At 39.9% G+C, this 26,190-nt stretch overlaps 1 protein-coding gene across 20 annotated transcripts in view; it reads left to right on the top strand.

The window, feature by feature from the left end:
• Positions 1–26,190, top strand: part of PCDH10 (protocadherin 10) — a 54,869-nt gene that overhangs the window by 15,789 nt on the left and 12,890 nt on the right. For 4 of the 20 annotated variants that reach the window (XM_053403394.1, XM_053403389.1, XM_053403387.1 and 1 more), the window contains 2 exons: positions 2,841–3,146; positions 24,468–24,489. The exons of 4 other annotated variants lie outside the window; for them this stretch is intronic. In XM_053403394.1, the coding sequence (XP_053259369.1) occupies positions 2,841–3,146 (306 nt within the window). In that variant the 3' untranslated portion in view covers positions 24,468–24,489. Of the gene's footprint in view, positions 1–2,840; positions 3,147–9,314; positions 10,698–24,467; positions 24,490–26,190 lie in introns of those variants that run through there. 12 more of the 20 variants (XR_008332231.1, XM_053403392.1, XM_053403391.1 and 9 more) reach the window with 6 other exon arrangements.

Genomic DNA, 26,190 nt, shown 5'->3' with positions numbered 1-26,190 from the left:
AAAAACACATTTGCTAGCACAAGGAGAGCCACCCAGTTTTCACCACTGGATTTGGCAGTAGAAGTTGGTGGAAACCAGGTCTTGAAGAAACACTTTTGGTTGTGCAACCTGCCATTGGCTACAACCCTTAAATCCATGCTTGCCTCACCTACGTTGTGTGTGGGTGTGTGGGCGTGTTACGATGTGACTCAGGCAAAGTTTAGCACTTGAATCACAAACATTATACCCCTGGGAATAGGGCCCATTGAAATCATAGTAGTGTTTCTGCGCAGAACAGCATTTTAAAAGTTCCTGTGGCTGATATCCAACATTAGTCATGTTTTGGGCAGACCCATTGAAATCAACGCACGAAAGTAACTTCAGTCTGTTGTTTCAATGGGATAGCACCTGTTATTATCAGTTACCTGATGACATGGGAACTTAAAGTGCTTAACTAGGGTTTGATTATACCTATTTATAGTAGCTACTGTATAGTTTCCTATTTTGCATTATACTATATTATTGCACAGCATTGTACAACATGTTTAATTCACTGCATTTAGCAGCGAAAATCAAAGGAGTTTAGAATTTCATAGATGTTTCACAACTGCAAACAGGTAGTTTTGAATTGGGAGAGGAATGACCTAGACAAGGAATATAATATAGTTTTACTTGTTTTCTCATAGCTTTGTGTCAGTTTCCAAAACTGAAATTTATTTTCATAAGCCTTTTTGAACAAATACAGAGATTGTGACTGTCATGAAACTTGAAATCCTTCTGGATAATATTATGACTTATTTCTTTATATTTGCTTCATTTTTTATGAAATATAAATGTTAAGCTATGTTTTAAAAATCAGCTTTGCAATTGCAATATCTGCTGGAAAGTTACTAGTCGGATTTATTATATAAAGAGAGGAATATTGCTGGAGAAATGTTGAAAATGTCTCAGAATGCCTTTTCTGTCCACCCCTTTTCTTTAACCATTGTGTCAGCAAAGAAATAAGCTAGCCATTTATTTCACAAACCATTTGTATGTCTCGGATGCTATTCCTCCCCTAAATCTTTAATCCCAGCTGCCGTTCACGTTTGCATTCCTCAACAGCTCACCGATTAGTAATTTACTTCCAGACTTCTGCATAGCAATTATCAGTAGAAGGTTACAGTCAAATCCAGACTTTGTATTGCACAAAGCTTAATTTAAAATAAAACTGTCATTATAAAGTGAGATTAATCTTGAGACAAATCCCCTTGTGTTTCTCTAGTTATCAAGCACTTGTTGGTAATTGGGTGGGATACCTTATTTGCAGAAAATTTGCTAAGACACTGCTTCTACTTATAAAAGCTGCAGCAGAATTCTTAATATGAATCTTTCCTTGGAGGGTAGTGTGGGTGGGGATAGCTGATGCTGACTTAGGACAGTGGCTACATAGTCTTTTCTATTGCATTAAAAATAGTAGACATTTCTCATCAGGAAAATGTAATCTGTAGGAACCAGCTGCCATTCTCGAATCCTGACACAGAGGAGCTGTACACTTTAAAGGTCTTGTGGCAGATTATTCCTTTCTCTGCAGTCCGCAGCCTGCCAACTGACTTGCAAGGCTGCCATGATGCAATGCCAGTGAGTCTTGGCTCTAGGTTTGGGAAATGACGATTTGCGGCTTACAGTGATGAACATCTGATGGTGGCCAGGCTGTGTGGATCATTTTGTTGGTGTTGAACAGTATCTTTAGTGTTAATGAGTTTTGGTGTTTTGTTGGAGCGGTAAGCTTTGTGTTAGGGAAGGGGGGTGATTTTATTGCTGTTGTTGTCCAGCCAAGTCAACACGAGGCTTTCTTCTACTGTTACATGTACAAATTCAGCTCTAAAACCTTTCAGTTCTTTCTCCAAGCAAAGCCATGAAAAACAACTTTTGACCACTGAATTCTTAAGCATGCAGTAATATCACTCTTGAGCAAACATTGGTTATTCCATTCCACTCTTAATGACTTCAGCCATCACTGCTCCTTCGAGAAACCTGTCCTAGTGCCTTAAAGGAATCAGTCTATTGAAATGCCTATTGGAAGATAGTCTCACTTGTCATTTAGAATTCTAATAGCTTTAAAGGATTTGTAAGCAAACAGCTTCATGTTGGCAGGGACCAGTGTTTGCTGGTATAGAGTAAGCATTAACACGTTTGTCAATAGTATCTGGATCTGTGTCGCATCAGGCTTCAGATACCCTTAGTGCCACTAATTAGAGTAATTTCACAATAGGTTTTTTTTTATATAGCTACTAATGTGGCTTAAGGGACTGTAAAGTAGACGGTAGCAGAAAAAATAACTTGGAAGAAATGGTGCCAAAGGCTGGCTCTTTTAGGTCATGTTCCTTCCTCCAAAATAAAGTCCTTAATCTTTAGCCTATCTGTATATTGACATTTTCCACTAGCAGAACAAGTGGAATTTCATTCCACTTAGTTACATCCCTTTCTCATCTTTCCTCCCCACTATGCCACCCTTTTTGTGTCATACTAACCCCTTGTTGACGATTGTTGGGCATCAAGCCGCTGCCATTACCATCAAACACAGTGGGACCAGCTCCCAGATAGCTTGATGGAGGAAGTTCGCAAGATTTTATTATATATAATAACAATCTTTCCTGTCATCTTATGCTTGCTTTGCCATTTGTGGAGCGTTCTAGCACTTCCTTTCTTTTTAAATGAAGGTGCTGTCTTTTGAAGACTGAATGATCAGATTCTTTATTGGGAGAATGAAGGTGATGAAAAAAAACACCCAGCTCCTTTTTGATCACCATACATCTATCAGCAGCTGGTCATGATGCTGAAGATTATATCTACAGTTTTTCTCTCTTTCCTGCTTGTAGGCATGGATCTCTTCTCTAATTGCACGGAGGAATGTAAAGCCTTGGGCCACTCGGATCGGTGCTGGATGCCCTCTTTTGTCCCTTCTGATGGACGCCAAGCTGCGGATTACCGCAGCAATCTTCATGTGCCCGGTATGGACTCTGTTCCAGACACTGAAGTGTTTGAAACACCAGAAGCCCAGCCAGGGGCAGAGAGGTCCTTCTCCACCTTTGGCAAAGAGAAGGCCCTTCACAGCACTCTGGAGAGGAAGGAACTGGATGGACTGCTGTCTAATACACGAGCGCCTTACAAACCACCATATTTGAGTAAGTACTGTTCAAAAGGCTGCTAGAGAGTTTTCCCTTGATGGGAATAAAAATCCATTCCCCAGGGTGCTTGCTAGGAATAGAACAGTATACCAGAGGCAATGGGGGGAAGAAGCCCTGAATCCCTTTGGATTAAGAACCACTGAAGAGAACAATGTTGATATATTATTATTATTTTTTTAAAGAAAATGCCTATGGCATTTTAAGTTTGTAACTTCTAGGACCTTGTTGAAGATGGATTTGTTTTTTTAAAATGCTGTTTTTGGAACTGTTGCCCTAATGAATTTTTAAAAAGTAAATAGTTAGCAAGACAAGTATTTCCTCACATTTGTAAGCTGTTTGTGGTGCTTCTTCATTGGGACTACTTGTGGTACCAAACTTGTTTTGTACCCAACAGCTGCTTTGTTCCCCATTGAGCAAGGCTTGGCATTCATTCTCCGATTCATATTTCTCTGCTGCTGCTGCCATCGCCTTTTGTTCTCTTGACCATCCTTCTTGGGATGAACTTTTAACAATCTTTTCTGGAGCTTTCTGAATTCTTGAGACCATTGTAAGTATGATGGTGCTTGTGTGTGATACAGAAGATGGTGCATAGGGTTAGGTGAAAGAGGAGAATTCCTTATTCATTTCCGTGCCAAGTGGAGTGCCTTGAAATCACTCTTTGGCCCGAGATTCTACATTGCGATGCTTACCGGCCCATTATGTTTTACTAGGAGATCGTAAAGTCTTCCCTTGATTATAAGTGCTTAGGATGAGTCTGTGTGTCTGGAAATGAAGAAAACCAGTGCCTTCATTTAGGAAGTGCAGCGGCTGCAAAGGTTGCAGGGATCTTTCTGAAAGAAAGAAAAGCAAATCTAATTGATGAGAGTGGTAATGTCACCATTGAAATGCAATATAGCAGTGCTTCTTTTCTCACTTCTGCCCTCCCCTCCCCAGTTCTGTCCTAGAGGGATCCCATCTTAAAGCAGGAATTTATGCTTTATTTATGCTTTATTTTAGCTTTTAGACTAAGAAGCCAGACATAGCAGAAGCTTCTGATTCCAGCTTTGTATATTTTAGTTTCTAGCAGCTGATGTTAAGGCACATCACTTGTTCCAAAAAGAAAAAGAAAAAAGCCAAAACACCATCTGGTTGTACTTCTTGTACCTGCTGGGTTACCTTTGAACTTAATGATCTAGAGGAGGATTGACAGATCTTTTTTTCACTGTTCAGCAGATCAGCCATTCCAAGTGTACCCTTCACTCTAGAGATACTACTTCGGCCATGCATTCCTAATAACCTTTTCATGATTTTAGGTCATATGTTTCAGACCTGTAGCATTGTACATTTCTTTAAGGTGATGCCTGAGCTTGTTCAGTTAAGGTAGTGTATCTTTTTTCTTCTAATGGCTGAAAATGAACAGCAACTTTGCAGTGCCAAACAGCTATAAGAGGTTTATCACTCAAATTCAGCCTGTTCCTGTTGCTTCTGCCCTTTTAAATCATAGACCACTCTGCATAGCTGCCCCTCTAGTTTATTTTCTCATAAGTTGTGATGTACATTTGAAGATTTTAAGCCTGCACAATGTGTTGGTGGTATCTGAAAGACATTTAAAGGGGAATAGGGATTCAGGGCTGGTTTTTTTGCATCTAGACTTCAGGATAAAGCTATATTAAATCTAAAATCAGACAGGTTTTCCCCTACCTGCAATTAATATTTTCTTTTGTATAAAGTTAGGTTTTGAACTTCATAACAAGCAAGAGTTATTTTAGAGAGAGAGAGAGAGGTAGATGAAGGAGAAGAAACCAGCTACTGAAGAGCACAATGTTTCATAGAGTTGAGAAAATATTTTACAATGAATAATTTCTTTTTTGAACTCAACAGAGAGAGAGAGAGCCTATTCTCAGTTGCAATTCTAAGAGAAGCAACCGAGTTTATTCAAGTGGTAACTAGAGTCGAGCTATAGTGACCACAGGCTAATTAAGTTTAACATTCTCTTGGGGCAAATTGTGCCCCCAAAAAAGTATCAAGGAGCTGTTGAAAGCTACAAAGGGGATTTAAAACAAACAAACAAACAAAAAAAGCTAATTTAGAAAACTCTAAACAGAGCAAGATATGCTACCCATGTCTGCAGCTGGGGGAGGGAGGGCAGCCATACTTGACCCTACAAATAAAATGCCTATTGTTTAAATTGTGTTATTTCTTAGCTTCAGGATGGGAGGAGAGAAATATATTATTTGCATATTATTAAACAATTATTCAAAGGATAAAGAACAAAGCAATCCCAGAAACAGAATGGATAAAGTCTAGAACGTCAGTCTGTATTTCCACTGGGATTTTCGACTCAATTAATTTCCCAAGAAGCCAGTTCCTAGGATTGAGGGAGAGCTGCCCCCAAACTCACACTGCCTGTGCAGAAGCTCCTGGGTGTGCTTGAAAATGTTTCCCTGAGCAGCCTTTGACATGGGAAACATACATTTGGAGAAATGATAATAGGGGGTTGGAAAGGGGGGCAGTGCAACAGGCAGCAGCTGCAGACTTAATCCCATCATGAAAGCTCAGGGATAGTGAAGCAGAGCTGGCTGGTGAATGGCCTGAAGAGAGTGTTTGTTGTTGAAGAGGTTCTGTGGCATGAGGAGAGCTGTAGGGCCATATAGAGAGGTTTGAGGGACCACATTTGGCCCGTGGTTTACCTACTCCTGTGATAGCCAAAGAATGTATACATAACAAGAAATGTAAAAGCGGCATATACATTCTGCACCGCAAAACTTCAAGATGCTAAATAGAGCTTCACAGAGTAAGTCAGGAATATGAAGTGGGTTAGTGAAAATTACAGCTTACTCAATAAAATATAGCATATATCTCACATAACTAATAAATCCCCAAGCCCAGCAGTTGCGTGTTTAAAAGGTAGTTGGAACAGCATAAAAATAATTTAGTTTAGCAGAGATCAACTCATAAGATTAAGCAGATTCCAAAGTAGCTGTTATGACAGTTGCATTCATTTTATCTGTTCATGTCAGGTAATTAAGAGGCCGCATCTGAGAATAAGAAGTCAAGTGACAAAGTGCTGGAACATACTAACACGTTAAATAAAAATAAGTTGCTTATACCAGATGGTATTCATCCAACCGTTGCATATGATTTTCAGGGGGGAAGTTGACTTTATTTCCAACAGAAATAGTCCTGTCTCTTGTTCTAGATAAATTAAACTTGGAAAATGTTTCAGTTTGCAATACTTTATAATTGCTGTGGTTATCAAATCTCATCCATTTAGAATGGCACTACTGAAAATTCAGGAGACGTCATAAGGATTGAGAGACATGAAATGTCTAAGAGAAGAGTAGTCCTTTTCCTATCTGGCAACATTTGTAAAGACAAAATGTGGGCAAATGGGTTCTGGGTCATACAGATGCAAAGCACTATTCCTGCAATGGTAGGAATGATAAAGTCTGTTGAAGCAGAGAGGACAGTCAGCAGAAAGGATTAAAGGACATGAAGTGGAAAACCAGATGGGAATAGAGTGGGAAAGGGGACAGTAATGAGTGTATAAATGGCAGGGAAGTTGTCCCCTTCTCCCATACGGACAGAAAGAATCTTGAGACTGTTACATATAATTTTAGCCCCAGATTGTAAGTATCTAGATAATAACGGTATGTTGTGGAAGCTCTGTAGCTCAGTGGTGTGCAATCAGTTCTAACATCTCCAGCTAGGGTTATGAAACTCTCCTGTCTGGAGCCTTAAAAAAAGAGCAAACCTGATATTTATTCTTTTGGAGTTATTTAATGATACTAAAGAGTAAAAAACCAAGTACTGGGATTCTAAGATTGGACTGAGACCAAAATGGAAGTTCTGTGAACTTACCTCAGAGGCAAATCCTATTGAATGGGACTTTCCACAGTCACTAAAAGAGATAATAAATCATGGCAAAGACTTGAGACTAGATGTGCTGATCGATAGCTGGCTTAAAAAAGGTTTTCAGGTTGCTTGTCCAGCCTTTGGGAAAAGTGACCAAAGGGCGTTTTATTAGGCTCTAGTTGGCATATGCCTATAAAACTTGAGATGAGGAGCTGATGCTAAGTATTTGATACAGCCTTGGCTCTGGTCTGTTTAAGTCAAGGAGACTGTAATCATATATTGAAAAGCCTCTCTTCTTCTTCTCCAGCTGAAGAGATAGGAAAGGTTGCACTCCAGGTGTTGTTGAACTATACCTAGCTAGCATGGCCATTGGTCAGGAGTGATTTCAGTTGCAGTCCAAAATAGTGACGGGCACCAGGTTGGGGAACTTTGAGTTAAGCATAGGCTGAGTCTTTCCAGATCGCCCGTCTCACAGCCGCCACATGTTTTGAAAGTCACTCCTGAAGGTCAGTGCCCCTCTGCAGTTAAAGAGGCTGCAGTTAAAAGTGAGGATAAAGAAAGTATTTTATAATTTGTGATGGCAACAAGCAGAATCCACACAGGGCTTTTATTTAAAGATCCTCTGTATTTGAACCAAACCCTTGCTGACTTCAGTGGGAATATTATGCTACTCAGACGAAACCACATAATTCAGATGTTATAACCACAGCCTGTAATTTGGCCATGGATAATGGCATGGCCAGAAAAAACTTTTGAGAAGACAAGCTTTCAAAATAACAACTCATGTAAGTGTCTGGACCATATCAGGATGCAAAAGAGACCTTTTACTATGCCAGATATACTATGTGCAGAATTTCCCTCATTTAGTCCACCTGCATTTTGAGATATTAAACCTATAATTCTATGCATACCATACCTAGCAGAAGCAAGCCCCATTGACCATGCTGAGATGTTCTTCTCAATAAACATGCATAGGACTGCCTGCAGTTCTAAAAATCACTGCTTTTAAATAAATAAACTAATCTTTTTTTTCAAAAAAGCCAAACAAATTGGAAATTTCCCCCCCATACCAAACTAGTGTTGTTGTTCATTTTTGTGGGTTGTAATAATGTGATCTTGTAAAAACCATTTATTAAACTGTTATAATGTATGAAAAGATTTTCTATCTCATATTTTATCTCTTGTTAGTAATCTTAAGGAAGCAGTTACTTGCCCTCTCAGAGGCTCATAGCCATGGGATGGTTGGAATAACGGGCAGTGAGGAAATAGTTATGTTGAAATATCCTGAAAATTAACTTCATTTTGGGAATAAAATTACATATAAATAATATTTATTCCATGAATATTTTGAATTCCACTTAAAAAGAACAAGAAAAATCAAGAAAAACAGGAAGGGGACTATATCCACTTTTCTAGTTTTAAATATATGATTGGCAAAGCAGCTATTTTATGCAGCTATTGCAGGAGCTGCTTTGTGTGGTAAAGATGCTGAAGAGAACTTTGCAGTATGATGTCTCTATAAAATGCAGCAAGGAGAGAGATGATTCAGTGCCATTTGCGTAGTACTTTCAACCACAATTACTATAAGCTTCTTTGCAAAACCAAGAATAGATAATGTTAGTTCATCACCAAAAGGTGGAGAAATTATATATGCGCTAATAGTTCAAGAAACCATTTAGTTGCACAAAGAAACTGAAAATTAACAACTGTATTAGGCAAACCAGAAATATCACAAAATAGCATGCCAGCTTCCACATTCTTCCATAACTCGTGGTCTGACAGCTTGCCATCACCTCTGTAAATTGGCAAGAATGATTTTATCATATTATGGATTGTTATGGTTGTTTTTCAGAATTTCAGGTATATGTCTTACTGAAAAATGGCACTGCACCACAGTTTTGAGATAGTACTAAAATGAGGCTGTCATAATGATTTCATTTACTATAATTCAAGCAGTGGAGATCTTAACTAGGATATGGAATAGTTGCTCTTAATTTGGGAGAACATGAGTTAACAGGGTACACAGCTAGAAATTTTTAAGCATTAGCATTACTGATTCTTACTGAGCATTCCCCAACCCCATAAATACCATCTTTATTTGTCCTTTCTGCTTGGGTTACCTTCCATGGAATATAAAATCTGTTGATCTCAAGGAGGTGTACAGAGGAGCTTCCTGTTGCAATGTTTTTCTTCTTTTTGGATCTGTATGATAAGGAGGAAACCCAGCTGTTAGTAGTTAATTTATCTCTCAGCAATATTTTCTAGGTATCATATTTTTAATTTGTTTAATTTGTTATGTTTTTCCTAATACTCTGCTACTAATATCTTAAGGTCCCTGGTTCCAAAACATCCACCTTCATTTAAGAAGACTTCCTTTCAACTACCTTCGTCCTGCAGAAGAAGCAACCGTATGAAGAGCAGAGAATTAAACTAGCTCTTGGAGAGGCCCCTGTTTATGCATGCATAGGAATACAAGCTTGCATTGGACAAATCAGTTGAGAGAAAAAAATACTGTGAATGGGTTATGATTTGTAATCAAAGAGTTTTAGTTGTCCTAAATCTGAATCCAAACCTTCTTCCCCCTGGTTTCTGTTATTCAAAACTAGATTTCATTTTTATACCAAAGATAATAGTTACACAAACTTAATTAGCAAGGGATGTTATCATAGTGGTAGAACACGTGCTTTGCATAGGTTAAATTCCTGGCATTCCGTTTGTTTTTGTTTTTAAGGATCAGACAGCAATAAATGTGAAAGATCTCTGGAAGAACCTGAAAAGCTGCTGCCAGTCAAATTAGACCAGGCTTTGTCACGCTGGTGCCCACAGATGGTTTGGACTAAAACTTCCCTCAGCTCAGCCAGTTGGGCTTCTTGGAGCTGATGGGAGTTGTAGACAAAAGCTGCTGCAGGGCACCAGTTTGGCAAAGGCTGCATTAACCAATGCTCAGCCAAATGGGCAAATAGTCTAACCATGTAAAAGTCAGTTTCCTGTGTAATCACCTTATAAAATACTTGTGTTAGTTTTGGTTAATAATGTTCTGCAGTAAATCATATAGTGCTATGCCACTGCTCATCTGTGGGAAGGTAGTGGTGGGGAACACACAATAATATTTGAGGCATAGTGATTGAGAGCAGCCTTCTCAAAATGTGAAGCAGAAGATTTATCTGTGGGGTTAAAAGCACAAATGAAAATAACATTCACTTTGCCATAAGTGTGTATTTAATTTATGTACCCGTAGAGAAAAATGGAAAAGGATGTATGTAGTGTCAAAACTAAAAAGGAGAAAATGAAGCTTATCTATCTAAATGACTGCCGACGCTATTTTAGTAAGAACGAAAATAGTTAAGTGCTACATTATATAATGAAGAACATGAATAAGTCAGGACTAAAGTCTTCCATATAACAAAGTTGTTAGGTTTAACTTGCATTACATTTGTCATTCATCTACCATGCATTTTCTACTCTGTGGCTTGCTTCTGATCCACATTAAAGCCTCACTCTCATGACTGACATGTGGGCTGTTGTGATGAGCATGTTATGCAGGCGATTGTGCCTGAGTTAAATGTATTTTAGATCTGGGGTACGTTCAGGGACATTGTCACAACCAAAGATACATTTTGTGCCCTATCCACCCACCTGGCTTGTATCATGAGCAACTGCTTCCCATAATTGGAATTAAATATTCACACACATTGCAGTTTCTTGGCAAACATATTTGCATACTTGAACTGGCGTTTTGATTTATTTTAAAGCAGAAAATTCTCAAAGCAACTTTGTTTCTGTGAGGAGAAAATGGAAGGAACTGCATAGGTTTATCATGAAGAAGAGAAGACCAGGAGAGGTGAGAGGTAGGGAGAGAGAGAAAAAGAAAGAAAGAAAGAAAGAAAGAAAGAAAGAAAGAAAGAAAGAAAGGCAAAGTTGACTACACAGCAGCAGCTTGCTGGAGTGAGGTGGTGGAGAAGTTTGTACTGTGTGGGCACATCAGTCAAGCCGATCCAGCACTCTCAATAAACCCACCACTGCACCCATTTCTCTCTCCCTCCTGCTAAGCTGTAGCGACCCTACTGTGGGAAGGTCAGGTGTATGCCTCTCTCTGCTGGCTGCAACAGATTTTTGTGTAGTCGTTTAGTCATGTCTGACTCTTCGTGACCCCATGGACCAGAGCACACCAGGCACTCCTGTCTTCCACTGCCTCCCGCAGTTTGGTCAGACTCATGTTGGTATCTTTGAGAACACTGTCCAACCATCTCGTCCTCTGTCGTCCCCTTCTCCTTGTGCCCTCAATCTTTCCCAACATCAGGGTCTCTTCCAGGGAGTCTTCTCTTCTCACGAGGTAGCCAAAGTGTTGGAGCCTCAGCTTCAGGATCTGTCCATCCAGCTGCAACAGATAGCAATCTTCAACTACCTGAAAGGTTGTCATACCTAGGTGAAGTCAAATGGGTTTTTTGCTTCTGCCTCAGGGGAAAGGACTAGATTCAGTGGATTGAATTTACAGGAGGATGGTTTTCAGTTGAGTATTAGGAAAAATGGTAAGAGAAGTTCAATGATGGAAGCAGATTACTGAGGGAAGTGGTGGGCTCTCTTGAAAGGAAAATTCAAATGGAGACTGTGCAGTCATTTGCTGGGAATGCTCTCTAGCTCTGGATTTCCTTCATCTTGCAATGAGATGGACTAGAAGGGCTACTGGATTCCCTCCATTTCTGTGATTCTACATCAAAATATTTTTAATCAATCTGTCTGGAATACATTGGGAACTAAAGCAGAATCTAATTAAAAGGCAGGAGGGACTGTTTGAATGTGTTTTTGGGAGGGGGGATTATTGGTTTGTGTTTGTTTTTGTTGCATTGTGTATTTTTGTATTCTCATTTTATGTTTTTCTATTGTGAACCGCCCTGGGGATCTTTCGATGAATGGCATTATACAAATTTAATTAATAACTACTATTACTGCTACTATTCAGCACTTCAACATGTCCCCAGAAGTGGTCCAGAAGCCAATTCAGCTGTTGTAATAGGGGACTCCCAAGTGTTGAATGAGTTAGCACTCCAGCTGCCATGTTCTGAACCAACTGACAATTTCACATAGCATACTATACATTGCATTTGATGTGGTAAATTCCTGGCTCTGATCTGGCACTCCAAGCACTTTTTTTCACCCACCCACCCAGAACATACCAATTTGGGCAGAAACTGGCACAAAAAGTCAAAGTAGACACAGCACTTGGGGATTCTAATGGATATGCAAATTGTCCCCTCCTCAGTCATCAGATTGACCATATGATGAGCAGGGTGGAGACAGTTGTCCCATCTACAGTTTATCTGCATGGATCAGAAAAAGAGAGAAGAGGCTATATGCCTCTCTCTGTGTGTCCCCCAACCCATAGTTAGCAAGTGACCCATGCAAAGCTGGCCAAAGGTGAAAGTTGCCCTCAGGTAAAAATTTAAAATACCAAGCACTGTGTTGCATTAATTATGTGATTAGTAATTGCATCATTATTGTTAAACCAACAAATACCAGGTGAGGGAGGGAGTGATGGGCCTCTCCCTGCATTCCTTTGAGGGGAAGGGTGGGATATAAATTTAATAAATATTTTACCACAGTTTTAGCTTGTCAAGTTTGCCAGGCGAACACAGAGACTTAGCTAACTACAACCTGCACATGGCAGGTGCTGCAGAGATATTTGGCCCATCATTTCTCAATTTAGTACAGAATTTAATGTATTTAGCAGAATTTAGCTTGGACAGAATGTACATTAAATGGCTTAAATATGCCAGGTGGCTATGTTTTCCTTTCCTTCTTGGTACTCAGTAGCCTCTTTTCCTCATTTGTGATTTTACAAGAAGCAAAATGAATTGATTTCTTTTATGTAAACTGCCTTTAAATAATAAATTATAAAAAGAATTGAGTTGTTTATATTTGTAGTAGCCTATCCTTTAACAAAGATTCAGAGCTGCCTGGCCCCTTTTGCCATCTTAAACCCAGGAGGCAGTAAACATTTTGTTAGGCCTACCTGTGTGGGGCACAGAAATCTACAGCGTTAAGTTTGCCCAATTCCAAATCAAAGTCATTGTGTCAGTACCTTTTTGTAGTTAAATAAAACAAGAGCTCAGAAATATAGCTTGCGGTAACAAAGCACACTAATTGTTGTTATGATGGCCTAGTGTCAGCGATGAAGAGGATAACAAGTGGCCTATTTCAGGCATAATATGACTCATCAGTGACTTAGACATTGCAGTGAAGAGTATGCTAATCACATATTTAAACAATACAAGCTTGGAAAGGATTGCAAATCTTTTGCGGAATGCAATTAAGTACTCTATAATCTTGATAAATTAGAAGGACGGGCTGAAATTTGATAGGATAGCACTTCAAAACACGATATAATTGCTTTGCTTTTGAACACAAAATCAAAGACCAAAGCGGATAAAGAAGTGACACAAAAAAAGAAGAAGAAAATAAGGACGAGTAACTCAAATGTGCAGAAGTCTAAGGAAACACTGGCTGGATTATGATAATGCTGTTATCTGAAGATCTGTGCTGTAATAAATAACAGCCAGCATGGACAGAAAGCATCATTGTGGATATGTAAACTCATTTTGTACCTTTAAGAAAAGGGTGTATGCAGGTCCCACCTGCAGCATCCCTGCCAGAGACCTTCCTATGTTGAGTATGGGAGCCTTCAAACTTCTTCATGGTACAGTGGTACCTCTAGTTAAGAACTTAATTTGTTCCAGAGGTCCATTCTTAACCTGAAACTGTTCTTAACCTGAGGTACCACTTTAGGTAATGGAGCCTCCCGCTGCTGCCGCGCCGCAACCGCGAAATTTCTGTTCTCATCCTGAAGCAAAGGTCTTAACCCAAGGTACTATTTCTGGGTTGGCGGAGTCTGTAACCTGAAGCATCTGTAACCTGAAGCTCCTGTAACCCGAGGTACCACTGTATGGGAAGGTCAGGCAGGAGCGGTGCAAGAAGGGCTGGCACATACGTCCTTCAGGCACCATGCCTGAACAGGGTTGATGTTTCCTGCAGATTAAAAGAAGAAAAAAGGAATTTGCAGCATGAATAAAACTTGGGTGCTAGACAGAAGGATTTGCTGAAACATTCTCCTTGCCATGTTAACTTTCCATGTGCAGGGATTTTTTAAATGCATTGAAATCACTGAAACCATCAGTACCAGTTGCATTTTAAATTGGTTACTGTTCTTGGAGGAGTGCACATGTTTTCCCCAAATATGTAGATCTACTCTTTGCTTTTTGATTTCATTCCCACCAAGTGTTAATGTTTATTTATTTATTTTAGAATTTTTTATTGGTTTTTCAACATATAAGACAGTACAAACAACAAACACCAACAAACAAACATATAAACATGTATATTTTCATAAATTTTTTCATATAACCAATTTCAGCGACTTCCCCATGCCTCCCTTTTCTGCATCCCTGTTTTAAACTTTTTCCGGCAACCCCTGGTCTGAATTACTTATAAATTCCTTTCTATAACCCTTATCTTTCCACTTTTCCAATCATATCGCTGCAAATCTGCTATTCTTTACCCATGACATTTTAACCAAGTGTTAATGTTTATTTCAGAAATTGTATTTTAAGTTGAGAATTGAAAAGGGTGAGAATTGATTTGTTAAGACTTTTATCACATTGGGTATAAAATTGGGCTTTTATAGCACTGTAGTCCATGTATCCCTGCAAAGCTGCACCTGAATGTCTATTGACGCTTCAGATTGCCTGGGGGAGGATTTTTATGTGGCCAGATGTGTGTGTGCTTGTGGGGAGGGGGAGAGAACGGAGAAATGTTGGAGGGTATGTTTCGATCTTCTCTGGCACGACTGCAATGGTATGTTGGATCCATGCCAACATCCAGCAAAATATAGGAAAAAATGAGAGACTCGTCTTTTGATGTGCATATATTATTCAGCTAACCCTTTGGGATATATTTTCACTGTTACTGAGCGGCAAACTTAGTGCTGCAAGGAAAACGTCGCATTTCCATTGTAAAATGCAGTGGGGTTTACTTTAAGAATATAGGTAACAGTAGCAGGACTATGGCTGGACAGGAGATGGCTATGAATGTTAGCTTTTCCAGAACTTTTCTACTGCATCTGGAGAACAGTTTGGTGGAGTAATCAGATGGTTTGGCGAGCTAGCCCTACCCATGAAGAGGAAGAACTCCATTGCTGTAGATGATTTCCAGGATACAAGTCTATTTGGAGAATACCCACTGACAACCCAGGTCCAGAGGATCAACTCTGAAGGGAATGGTACCCCTTTGGGTTGCTTCTTTTGGATGTGACAAGGGCAAGGACACTTTCCATGAGTTATTGCTTATAGGTGGTCTCACTCGTATGTGACAGAGTGAGCAGTTGGCGGGGCAGGGATGTGAGTTAACCTTTCCTCTTTCAACTGCCTTGTCATCCAAAGGTCCAACCACATCCTTAGCCAATATCCTGCTTTAATGTATTTAGATTTCTCTCTCTTTCTTTCTTTCTTTCTTTCTTTCTTTCTTTCTTTTCCCTCATTGACTGCTTACATTTCTTTTGCTAAAATTTGTATACATTTTTTCATTTAGACATGACTTCCATTTTCTGAAGGAAGCCTTCTTTCCTCTATTAGCTCCTTTGAGTCTGCTAGTTAACCACATCAGCATACTGTTCGCCCTGGTTGGACCTTTCCGGATCACCACCTTAGATTGACTAGATGGAATAGCTGGAGGGCCTTTTTTCAGCTGCCCATGCCAATGGAGGCTAAAGAAATGCTGGTTTCATTGGTATCTCAACATTCTTCTGCATCCTTGTGGCAAATATTTGTGTGCTTTGACTGAAATAATCTATATTTAATAAATGGTATAAAGGAAATAAAGCAGAGACGATGACATGTTTATTGTACAAACTGGAGTTTTATATTGTATATGTGTATCCCTATATACATAAAAATGTAAGGCGGTCACCACGTAGCCCCAATTGGAGGAATTATAAAGAAGAATACGGTAGGATGGTGGCTTCATAACTGCAGAAGTTGAAGAGGGTGCTTAGTAGTGGCAATGTGTGTCATGGGTCACAAGCAGGAACTCCAAACACAATTTAGTGCATGTTTTTGAGTATTTGTGGCCTCTTTTAATGGGCAGGTCCTGTAAAACCCGTCTTTTATTTATTTGCATGAAATGAAGTTTTTATTTGTTTGTTTTCATGTTCATACTGTGTTGTAAGTCACTTTGAGTCAATTTTGTGAGCCAAGTCAATAATATTATTAATAGCAACAGCTTTGTAAGTAATGAGGGCTTGTGTCCCCTCCCCAATATGTGATGGACTGATAATTCCAAGGGGCAGAACTGTAGTAGTATGTCCTTTGGCATCTTCAGTGAGAGAAGGTAGACTGAAGTGAAAAATCTCAAGGGTCCAGAAGGGAAAGTGTCATGCAGGCATGTTGGCTTGAAATCTGGACAGCAGGGCTGGTCTGCCCATGAGTCTATGTGAAGCAGCTGCCTTGGGTGGCAGAAATTTCATGAGAACTCGCACAAGGTCTCACAAAATTTTGTAAGAATACATCATCGTCATCACTGTTTCACAGGCATTGCAATCCAGGTAAGGGAGGCTGCAGAACTGGTGCAGCAGCACGTTCTTGTTTTATCCCAGACAGAAAAATGAGATGCATCACCCCTGCTGGACAGACTGCTGAGATGGTAGGAGATGGGATTATAGGATCTGGGAACATGAGGAGGATGTGGTGAAGGTTGTGCAGGTTGGTTGCATATAACCTGTGTTGTTTACATTGGGGGAATAGAGTGGAAAATCTGCATTTAGGAAAAGGATAGGGATGCTACATGAAGATGTAGAAAAGCTATGCTAATACATTTTGATTTCAATCCTATGCCCACCTATCTGAGAGTAAGCCCCATCAAAGTTAGTGGGACTTAGGTCTGAATAGATATTCATAAAATTGCACTCCAAGTTAATTGCAGTCACATTTATCTCACTTCTAGAAAGTTTCTTTAAGCTTTTCTTTTAGCAGGTATTTTGAGCAGTTATATGCAAGCTTGGCAATTAGTTAAACGTTGCCGCTAGTTAGAGAGATCTTGAATATGTGCTAATATGTGCTTAAAGAAGTCACCACAACAGAAGCACTGAATAATCAGTTAAAGCCTCTGAAAGCATGGGATAGCTGTCACAAGATAATCAACATCAGAGGCTACATTTCAAATACAAATGTATAGTAATATATCAGTGTGCAGTAATTATTTGCGATATACTGTTGAGTTTGTGGTGTACTTTATGGAATGTGTAGCATGGTCAGGATAATTGTTTATGTATTTCTTTACACAACTTTTTCCATCCCCCGGGTGTTGAAAATTTAAGAACAGGTTGAAGTACATCACTTCACATTACTGACCACAAAAACCCTAACATTTTATGCTGCATCTGGAATATGAGGATCAGATTTGTCTCTCATATATATATATATATATATATATATATATGCACACATATATACATACATTTGTACCTCTACTTACGAATGCGATCCATTTTGGGGTGCCATTTGCACCCCAAAAACTCCGTAAGTAGAGTGTCGCTACTGCGCATGCGCAACGCGGAATAGAGCACTTCTGTGCATGTGCGAAGTGCACAGATTGCTTCTGCGCGTGCTTGCGGGGCGAAACCCAGAAGTATACACTTCCGGGTTTGCTGCGTTCGCAACCCGAAAATCCACAACATGAAGCGAATGCAACCAGAGGTATGACTGTGTGTGTGTATTCACACACAGACACACACACGCAAAATTATATTCTAAACATTAAATGCTTGCTTAATTGTCAAGAGCTCTCCTAAGGGAAATCAGTGGTATTAAGTGTTTGAAGTGAATGCATATGAACAGCATAGACCAATGAATATTAACTCAGTAGCAAGTTCGGTGATGCTTAGTTGCAGGTAAGTGTAGATTAGATTTTAGCCCCAGCATGTAGTTCTTACAAAAAGGCTAATATAAAGAGGACTTTTTGTCCTCTTATCAGATTTCTACTAGATTGCCTGAATAACCTAGACTACCAGACTCATCTAGACTGCTAGGACGTATTCTGTGCTGGAACTGACGAAACTGTCTGTCTGTCTGTCTGTCTGCAGAATTTGGTTCATAACCCTTTTTAGCAAATTCACTTGATTGCTGGTCCAGTATCCACAAATATGCTCTGACAGAAAAAGTGACCTATCTGCATTTAGATGAGCCATCTGCCCCATTTTGATGGTGGAGGTAACAGCATCAGCATCAAAGTCATTTTGATGGATAAAAAGCTCTGAATGGTTAGTGCTATGTCCATCAGTGCCTTTTGCATCCCTGCTTATGTTTGTATCAGTGTCACCAAAATGGATTTGAGTTGATTTGGGCAGCAATATTACACATGCACTTACATGCAGCAAGATGAAGGACAGGGTTTTATTCCTGCTGGGGGCAAGATAGCTTTTGGATGTGCTTTTTTTCCTCTATTTTTTGACCTCTTGAGTATGGACAAAACCACTGGTACACTGAATAGAGATGAAATGATCTGTTGCATTTATATATTTATATAGATGAAAGCAAGGATGTTTGTTGCAAAGGGGGAGAAAACAGCAATTACTTCAACCATTGTTTTATTGCACAACCCAGAGAGCTGATGCTCACAGCTCTCATTTTATTTCTACACAGCTTATAAATAATTGTACATGTCAGGGTGAGCATTGCCAGCTTACTTTAGCGTTTCATATGTGACTCTTGGACTTTATTCTCAGCTACTCTGGAAGCCACGTGACAAACTAGATGTTTGCTAGACATGTAGCATGCTGCTTCTAAGCACCTAGTTTTTTTCTTACTTAATTACAGACATGGTGGGTCAACCCTTATGGGGAAGGCAGCTCCTAGGGAGGTACGGCTTATATCTCATCACCTCAGCATGATTAGAGTGAAGCTCCACCCCCTACACGTAGCTAGGAGCCTTAAGAACAATGCTCCCCTTTGTGTCAGTGGGGTCCTTTTCTTTTAAGACTCCTTACTGTTTAGGTGGGTAAAGAGTTTAACTCCAATAACGCAGAGGAAGGATGCAGTATCCTCCCTTCCCATATGCAGCCTTTTCAGTAAGTATCTCAGTCCCCACTTCTTGTTGTTGTTGTTTAGTCGTTGTTGTCGTTTAGTCGTGTCCGACTCTTTGTGACCCCATGGACCAGAGCACGCCAGGCACTTCTGTCTTCCACTGCCTCCCGCAGTTTGGTCAAACACATGTTGGTAGCTTCAAGAACACTGTCCAACCATCTCATCCTCTGTCATCCCCTTCTCCTTGTGCCCTCAATCTTTCCCAACACCAGGGTCTTTTCCAGGGAGTCTTCTCTTCTCATGAGGTATTGGAGCTTCATCTTCAGGATCTGTCCTTCCAGTGAGCACTAAGGGCTGATTTCCTTCCGAATGGATAGGTTTGATCTTCTTGCAGTCCATGGGACTCTCAAGAGTCTCCTCCAGCACCATAAATCAAAAGCATCAATTCTTCGGCGATCAGCCTTCTTTATGGTCCAGTTCTCACTTCCATACATCACTACTGGGAAAACCATAGCTTTAACTATGCGGACCTTTGTCGGCAAGGTGATGTCTCTGCTTTTTAAGATGCTATCTAGGTTTGTCATTGCTCAGTCCCCACTACCTATAATTAAATAAGAAAAAAATACATAGCTGCATTCTGTACATTTATCAAATGCTTTGTTTGAATCTTATGCTATGCCAATGATGTATAACAGACAGAGCCATGTAGGTGCCTTGAATGCTAGAAAACTTGAGTATAGGTGATGGCAAGGAGTATTGGTTATATGGATAGCTCACATGTTCAGAGGAACATATGATGCTACCTTGGACCAACTGTCTCAGTACTGACAGTGGCTTTCAAACAGGAGTCTTTTCCAGCTCTACTAGAGATGTCAGGAGATCTGTTACCTTTTGCTTACAAAAGCATGTGTTTCACCACTGAACTGCAGAATATTAATTCTCAAAGTTGTTTTTTTCAAAACAAATAAACAAAACCAGAGCTTTTGATGAAGGAAATAATCTCACTAATGCACATTTAAAATGGCCTTACAAAATGTTATATGCAGAGACATAAAAAATTCCCAAAGCAGCTAATAACAAAGTACACAGTTGTTGGCATCCATCTTTCACAGGAGACAATGAAAAAGTCAAACTATTGGGGAGTTACAGCGCCTGCTGTGGCTGTAGAGACTGATTGAGAGAGACATGTTTTTTAGTACAGGTGGGGCAGAGGAAGGCATCCAGGTTTGCTACTAAAGGTGCAAATGTCGTTTCTTCTCTCTGTGCTCCTCCCAACGGTCATTCCTTCTCTGGTACTAATCGATATAATGAGAAGACAGTACAAATCAATATAATGGGGTGAAAAATCAACGTTAAATACCATGTAATGTCAGAACCACAGTGAAAACAATAGAACAATCAAGTACGAGCAGATTAAAAAAAAAACCACAACAGATTGGAAGCTAGTTAAAAAAACAAATTAATATTAAAATCCAGAGCTGCAGAACTGCTCAAAATTACTTTTTGTTAGAATGTTGAGGCAACAGAAGCCATATTTGGAGTATATTTTAAGACATGGCACTTTACCTTAACAGCTTATACTTCACATCCATTTTAAGAAGAAGAAACGAAATGTGGAAGGCATTGAAAACTGTTAATATACTAATTCCAGCATGCCCACAGAACCGTATATGAAGTGTGTGTTTATGCTTCCTAGGGCTAGTTACCTAAAAACTCACATGCATTATTGATTTATTAATACATTTTATGAAACAGTGCACATCTATCCACATCTACAGTGCACCTCAATATATGTTGGTAGATGGGGGGAGAGGCGGAGGAGAGTTCACATTCCAGTATGCATTAGCATTTATGAATACATTTAAACTGAAGTGTATCATAGCTTCTTCTTCAGTACGCATACAATTCATGCCTTACCAGATGAAAACTAAGAATTTTCTTCGGTATTTAATATTTCAGTTCATCCAGGATCACAGCCTGAGAGGTTTTCCTATTGCATATTTCTAAAGGCTCTTCTTTGCCTTCCCTATCTAGTATTTCTCTATGCTGCCAGTAACTCAGTGAACCAAGAATTTGAACTTATGTCTCTCCAGTCTTAAGTCTTACACTATAACTGCAGCACAACAACGGATCTCATGGTTAGCGTGTATGCACATAGTCAGCTCTGATATTGTGGTGTTTGACATCATGCAGCCATCCTTGATGCCTTTCTCGTTCCTTTCCTCATCATGCTTCATTTTTCTGCTAATTTGCTTTGTGCTTGTGTGTGTTTCAGGGCTCCCCAGAAAACATATAAAACCAATTCTGCAAAGTGTGGCAACATGCCTATTTTTAACTTCACCCTTGTCTTCAGAGCATGAGCCCAAAAGAGGAAATTCCTTCCTGCTCTTCGTTTGAACTGTAGCAAGAAATGTATTGTTAAATAACTAGCATTGTGACAGTGCACATAGGGGTCGCTGTAAGAAAAGGCTTCAAATAGCTCTTCACTGCTACATTTAGCTGCTTTTCAAACACTCAATAATGTTGCTATAAGGACCAACATTGTATACGTATTCCAGCATCACCAGTTGTCAGCATATCTGTTTTTATTTTGGGAAAGTAGTCTTAAAGAGAATACATAATTTTTCAAGTGCTCAGCAGTCATCCATAGCCTGCAATGACAAGAACACAAGAACCTAAGACAAATCTGCTGAATGAGGCCAGTGGCCCACCTTGTCAAGCACCCTGTTCTAAATGTCTGTGGGAAGCCTATAAGCTGGACATGAGCACAGCAGTTCTCTGCTCACCTGTAATTCCCAGCAGCTGATATTCAGAGGCATGCTGCCTCTGCCAGTGGAGGTAGAGCGTAGCCATTATGGCTAGGATCCATTGATAGCTTTGTCCTCCTTGAATTAGTCTAACCCTCTTTTGCAACCATCCACGTTGATAGCATCCTACTTCCTTTCATTCTCCACTGCAGGACCCCACCCCCTGGGTAGGGGATCTGGGCCATCGAGAAAGTTACTCCAGTACACAAACAAATTGAAGAGTAGATGCCACTCATGCAGTTCTTAATGTTCATCTTGGCATGCCCTAAAGTAATATACCTAACGTATATTTACAAAAAATCGGAAGAGATGTTTTGATGTGCCTTGAGCCATATCATTTCATCGAGTGGTGTTCAAAAGGGAAATAGCTTCTCTGCCTGTGAAAGCCTGGAGAGGTCTTTGGATTCTGGTCATTCATTTTTAATTTTGGAGACAAGTGAGGCTCAGCATCGCTGTCTTACAGGTATCTCGCCCTTTGTCACGGTGTGCTTTACTGTCCTGAGAGAAATAAGTAGCTAGTATTATTTTATTTTCCATTCCCATGTCACAACACTGTCTGCAATGTTGGGGGTAGCTGATTTTAAAATCTATTTGGAAAGCAGGTAACCAATAGCAGAGGACATCATGCTGGGAAACAGTAATGTACTGGGCCATTGATTGCTTGGTGCTTTAGTTGTAAAGTACATAATGACTAATGCTGAGGTTTCTGTTTGGATGGAAATGGTATCAACAGACAGAGGCAGCACTACCTTTAGGCAAAGGTCACATCCACACCATACGTTTAAATCACTCTTGTACCATTTTAACAGTTACGGATTTCCCCAAGGAACCCTGGGAACTCTAGTTAGATAATGGAGAGGTTCTGATGGTGTGAAAGTTACCATAGTGAGGCTACTATCTCAGGCAGTTGATTTTGTGTGACATGAAACACAGCAATTTGTTACTGATTGATTATTATATTGTTTCATTATTTTAATATTTCACTTTAATACATTTATATTTGTTTTTCCATTTATGGATCCTTTCTTCATAGAACCCAAGGTGGTGTACATGTTGCTCCCAGGAGGTCACCCACCCAGGCACTGACCAGACCCAGACCTGCTTCAGGAAGGTGTTAACCTCAGGCAAGGTGCACCATGCCTTGGGAGTTTATGGTGTTTGCTGTCTCAACTGCCAAACTAACTTAGCTGGCTTGGGTACTTTGCTGTTCTCAGGTAGTGAAATGTAAGGTTAGGTTTTGCTTACAGTCTGGCCTTATTGCTGTAGCTAAGAGCGATCATCTGTAGTCCCAAAATTAGGCATTGGGTATTTTCCAGTCCAAATTGTACTAGGAAACTAAGTGAGTCTGTTTAGGACAGACTGTTTACTAAACTGCAAGGAAGCAATAGACACAGATTTAGTAGTAGATTTCATAGTGCTGTGCTGCTGAGTAGCACTGTTAACAGCTAGATGGAAAAAAGAACTGGTGGTTGATTGGCGCAGAATGACTTTTTAAGTGTCTACTTGTGTTTTGAGACTTCATGACTTTATTTATTTGTTTCTTAAATGTACATCCTGCTTCCCCACCAAATGGTGTTGAAAGTATTTGTTTGAATAAATCCTGGAACATACTTGGAGGTTGTTTCCTTTAGATTTCCTGATCTGGTTCAAAAACTGGGATGCTACAAATTTCAGTAATAGCTTGGTGGCTAGTCCTCTGTTGAGATGGCTTGCAAATAATGGCCTAATGAGTTTTCCATTCCTAGAAAGGTTTTATGAGTCAGTGCTGTTGTAGATGCATGTATTTCTTGACACTTTTAAATAAATGACCTCCTTTGATATGAGAGCTCCTTTGATATGCCAGAGTACCAGAGAATAGCCTGAGCAATCTCCTTTTAATTAACACCTTTTTGACCTCATTTGCTAGCTCCCCACAAGGTGCCAAGAGTTCCTTTCTGGCCACATGGTGCTCATCTAATTGGTTGAGCCCACCTGTTTGCCACTCAAGCTAAACATCTCAAAGATGGAATATGATCCCCCATTCCTTTTCACCTCTTTTGACCATCCAGGGGTTCTGTCTGCTGAATCTATGCAGAGAAGAGATGGTGGCAGAAATCTCTTAAAAGGATAGATGTTCAAAACTACCCTACCCTATATGGTACCTGTAAGCATAGCTTCTGTATAGACTCTTCTTTCATCTTGCAAAATAACGTGTTTCTCCTAGCTAGGATTCATGCATCTAATTCTAAACAATTGCCAGGATTTTGTCATAGTCTTCCATTGATGTGCCATGTATTAGGATCCCATCCATGGGGCAATTGCTCTTTTTAAATCTCTTAAGGAGTTTTGCCACCTTTCTTTGAAAATTTATTGGAAGCGTTTGTTGTTCCAAATGGCAAGCCTTCAAAAAGAGTGTGATGAATGTAATCAATTTAGCACTCTGGTTTGTCAAAGGTATTTGCCAGAAATCACTTGAGGTATCCAAATTGACAAATATTTTTATTCCTGTCACTTTTGGGAAAGATACTAGTGTTGGAAGTACATATTTTTTTATTAGAGTGCGTCTTCATTCAGCTTTTAAAGATCAATACAGATCTTCTTCTTTTTTCCACCTCTCCCCCGATGACTAGGAACTTTGGTGCACACCACAAGGTAGGCTTGATTTCCTTAATTATGCCATGTTCCTCCATCCTTTCCAGGTCCATTTCCACCTTGTGGAGTAAGGGAATGGGTGTTCTGCAGGCTGTTTGCATGCTGTATGGTTTGGTGTCAGGTCTTAAAACGTCCATAGGATTTCTTTTTATTAGACCAGGGTGTCCAAACCCTCCTTAAATTTATTCCACTGTTTTGCGCAGTCCCATTCTGCCATTGCTCCACATTTGAGGAGATTATCCAGGTTTTGACTTCATATCACTTACATAGTATACACAAGCTGCTCTTCTATGCAGTTTGTACGTTAAAGCATTCAAGACAATTTAGAATATTCTTTTGTCTCTATGAAACAATCCCTGCCATATGCAGATCTCAGGAGATCCTTTGTATGTCTTTTTTGAAATAACTGTGACATCAGCTCCTGAATCTTTTTTTAAAAAATAGAAATCAGTTGTCCCAGAAATCTATTCTATAGAGACCACCACTGGCATTCAAGAAAATATGGCTGTCCGCTTGCATCATGTAGGTCAATAGCTCAGTGATAGAACATGCTTCCTAGGTTCAGTCTCCAGGTACAACTGGGAGTGACTCTTGCCTGAAATCCTAGAGTCACTGCCGGTCAGTGTAGACAATATTGAACTAAATGAACCAATGGTCTGTCTCGCTGTAAGGCAGCTTCTGGTGTTCCTAACACATGATAGCAAAATGTCTTTTTTTTAACATTTGGAACTGTGCTCCTTTAGCTGACAAAATTCCTCTATTGTTATAAACATTTCCACATTTTTGCATGCTCTCTTAAAGGGTGGTCTTGTCTTGTCTTGTTGTGTCTGGCTACAGAATGCTTTTAAAATGGCTGGACTGCTTTCCTTTGTGCTGCTTTTGAAGAGAAATGAAGAGTGAATTTGTGGAATGGCTGCTGCTTCTAGTGTTTTGTGAAGTAGAGGTTACGTCTTCCAAGTTACATCACTCACTCCCTATCTTTGCCCTGATCTGTTTTGGGATGGGATCTGGAGTGCATTGGATTCTGACAAATCCTGAACCAAAGGGCTATTTAAGACAGTTCTGGGACTTATTTGAACTGAAGCAAGATCTCTCCTAGGTGCCATGAACTGAAGTGGGGGCCTCCATAATGCTGTGTGATGCTTTAAAAGCTCAGATGTTAAAAAACTACACTATAGACAGCGTGTCTGCCAAAAATGAAATGTTACTCCCCAAGTTTGCCATATAAGGAAAATGCCAGGGTGTGGAGAGCAGAAATAGACCAGCAGATCTGCCTTCTCAGAGGATATTATGACCCCACTTTAAATGGACATTGGCTATGGGATACAGGGCTTTTGCCATTTGTTGCAAAATCCTTGGGGTTTCAATACACTGAGATTTCTTCAAAAGTCCTTCCCCTGGATTCACAATTGAATATGCTTCTCCCTAGCTTGGGTACAAGTCTCCTGGGACTTCTGAATGTACAAAGGAGCTTAACTTTTCCTTTTACCATTGTACATTTTCAGCATTTTCAAAAAAGAAATGTGCTCTTTATTTGATCTTAAATATGGTTTGAAGTAGCCTTTCTCTGCTGCTTGTCGGCTGCTGGCTCCGCACAAGTAGCAAGTTGTCTGCTTCAGTGTTTGGAAGAGATGGTTGCAATGTTCTTTCCTGCTAGTATCAGCCAGGAGCCCCCAAAGGATGACCCAAATACTCCATCAC

The sequence above is a fragment of the Podarcis raffonei genome, chromosome 9 (assembly GCF_027172205.1).
Source record: "Podarcis raffonei isolate rPodRaf1 chromosome 9, rPodRaf1.pri, whole genome shotgun sequence".
Classification (NCBI taxonomy): domain Eukaryota; kingdom Metazoa; phylum Chordata; class Lepidosauria; order Squamata; family Lacertidae; genus Podarcis; species Podarcis raffonei.
Note: the sequence above shows the minus strand (reverse complement) of the source record. Positions and strands in the feature narration are given on the sequence as shown.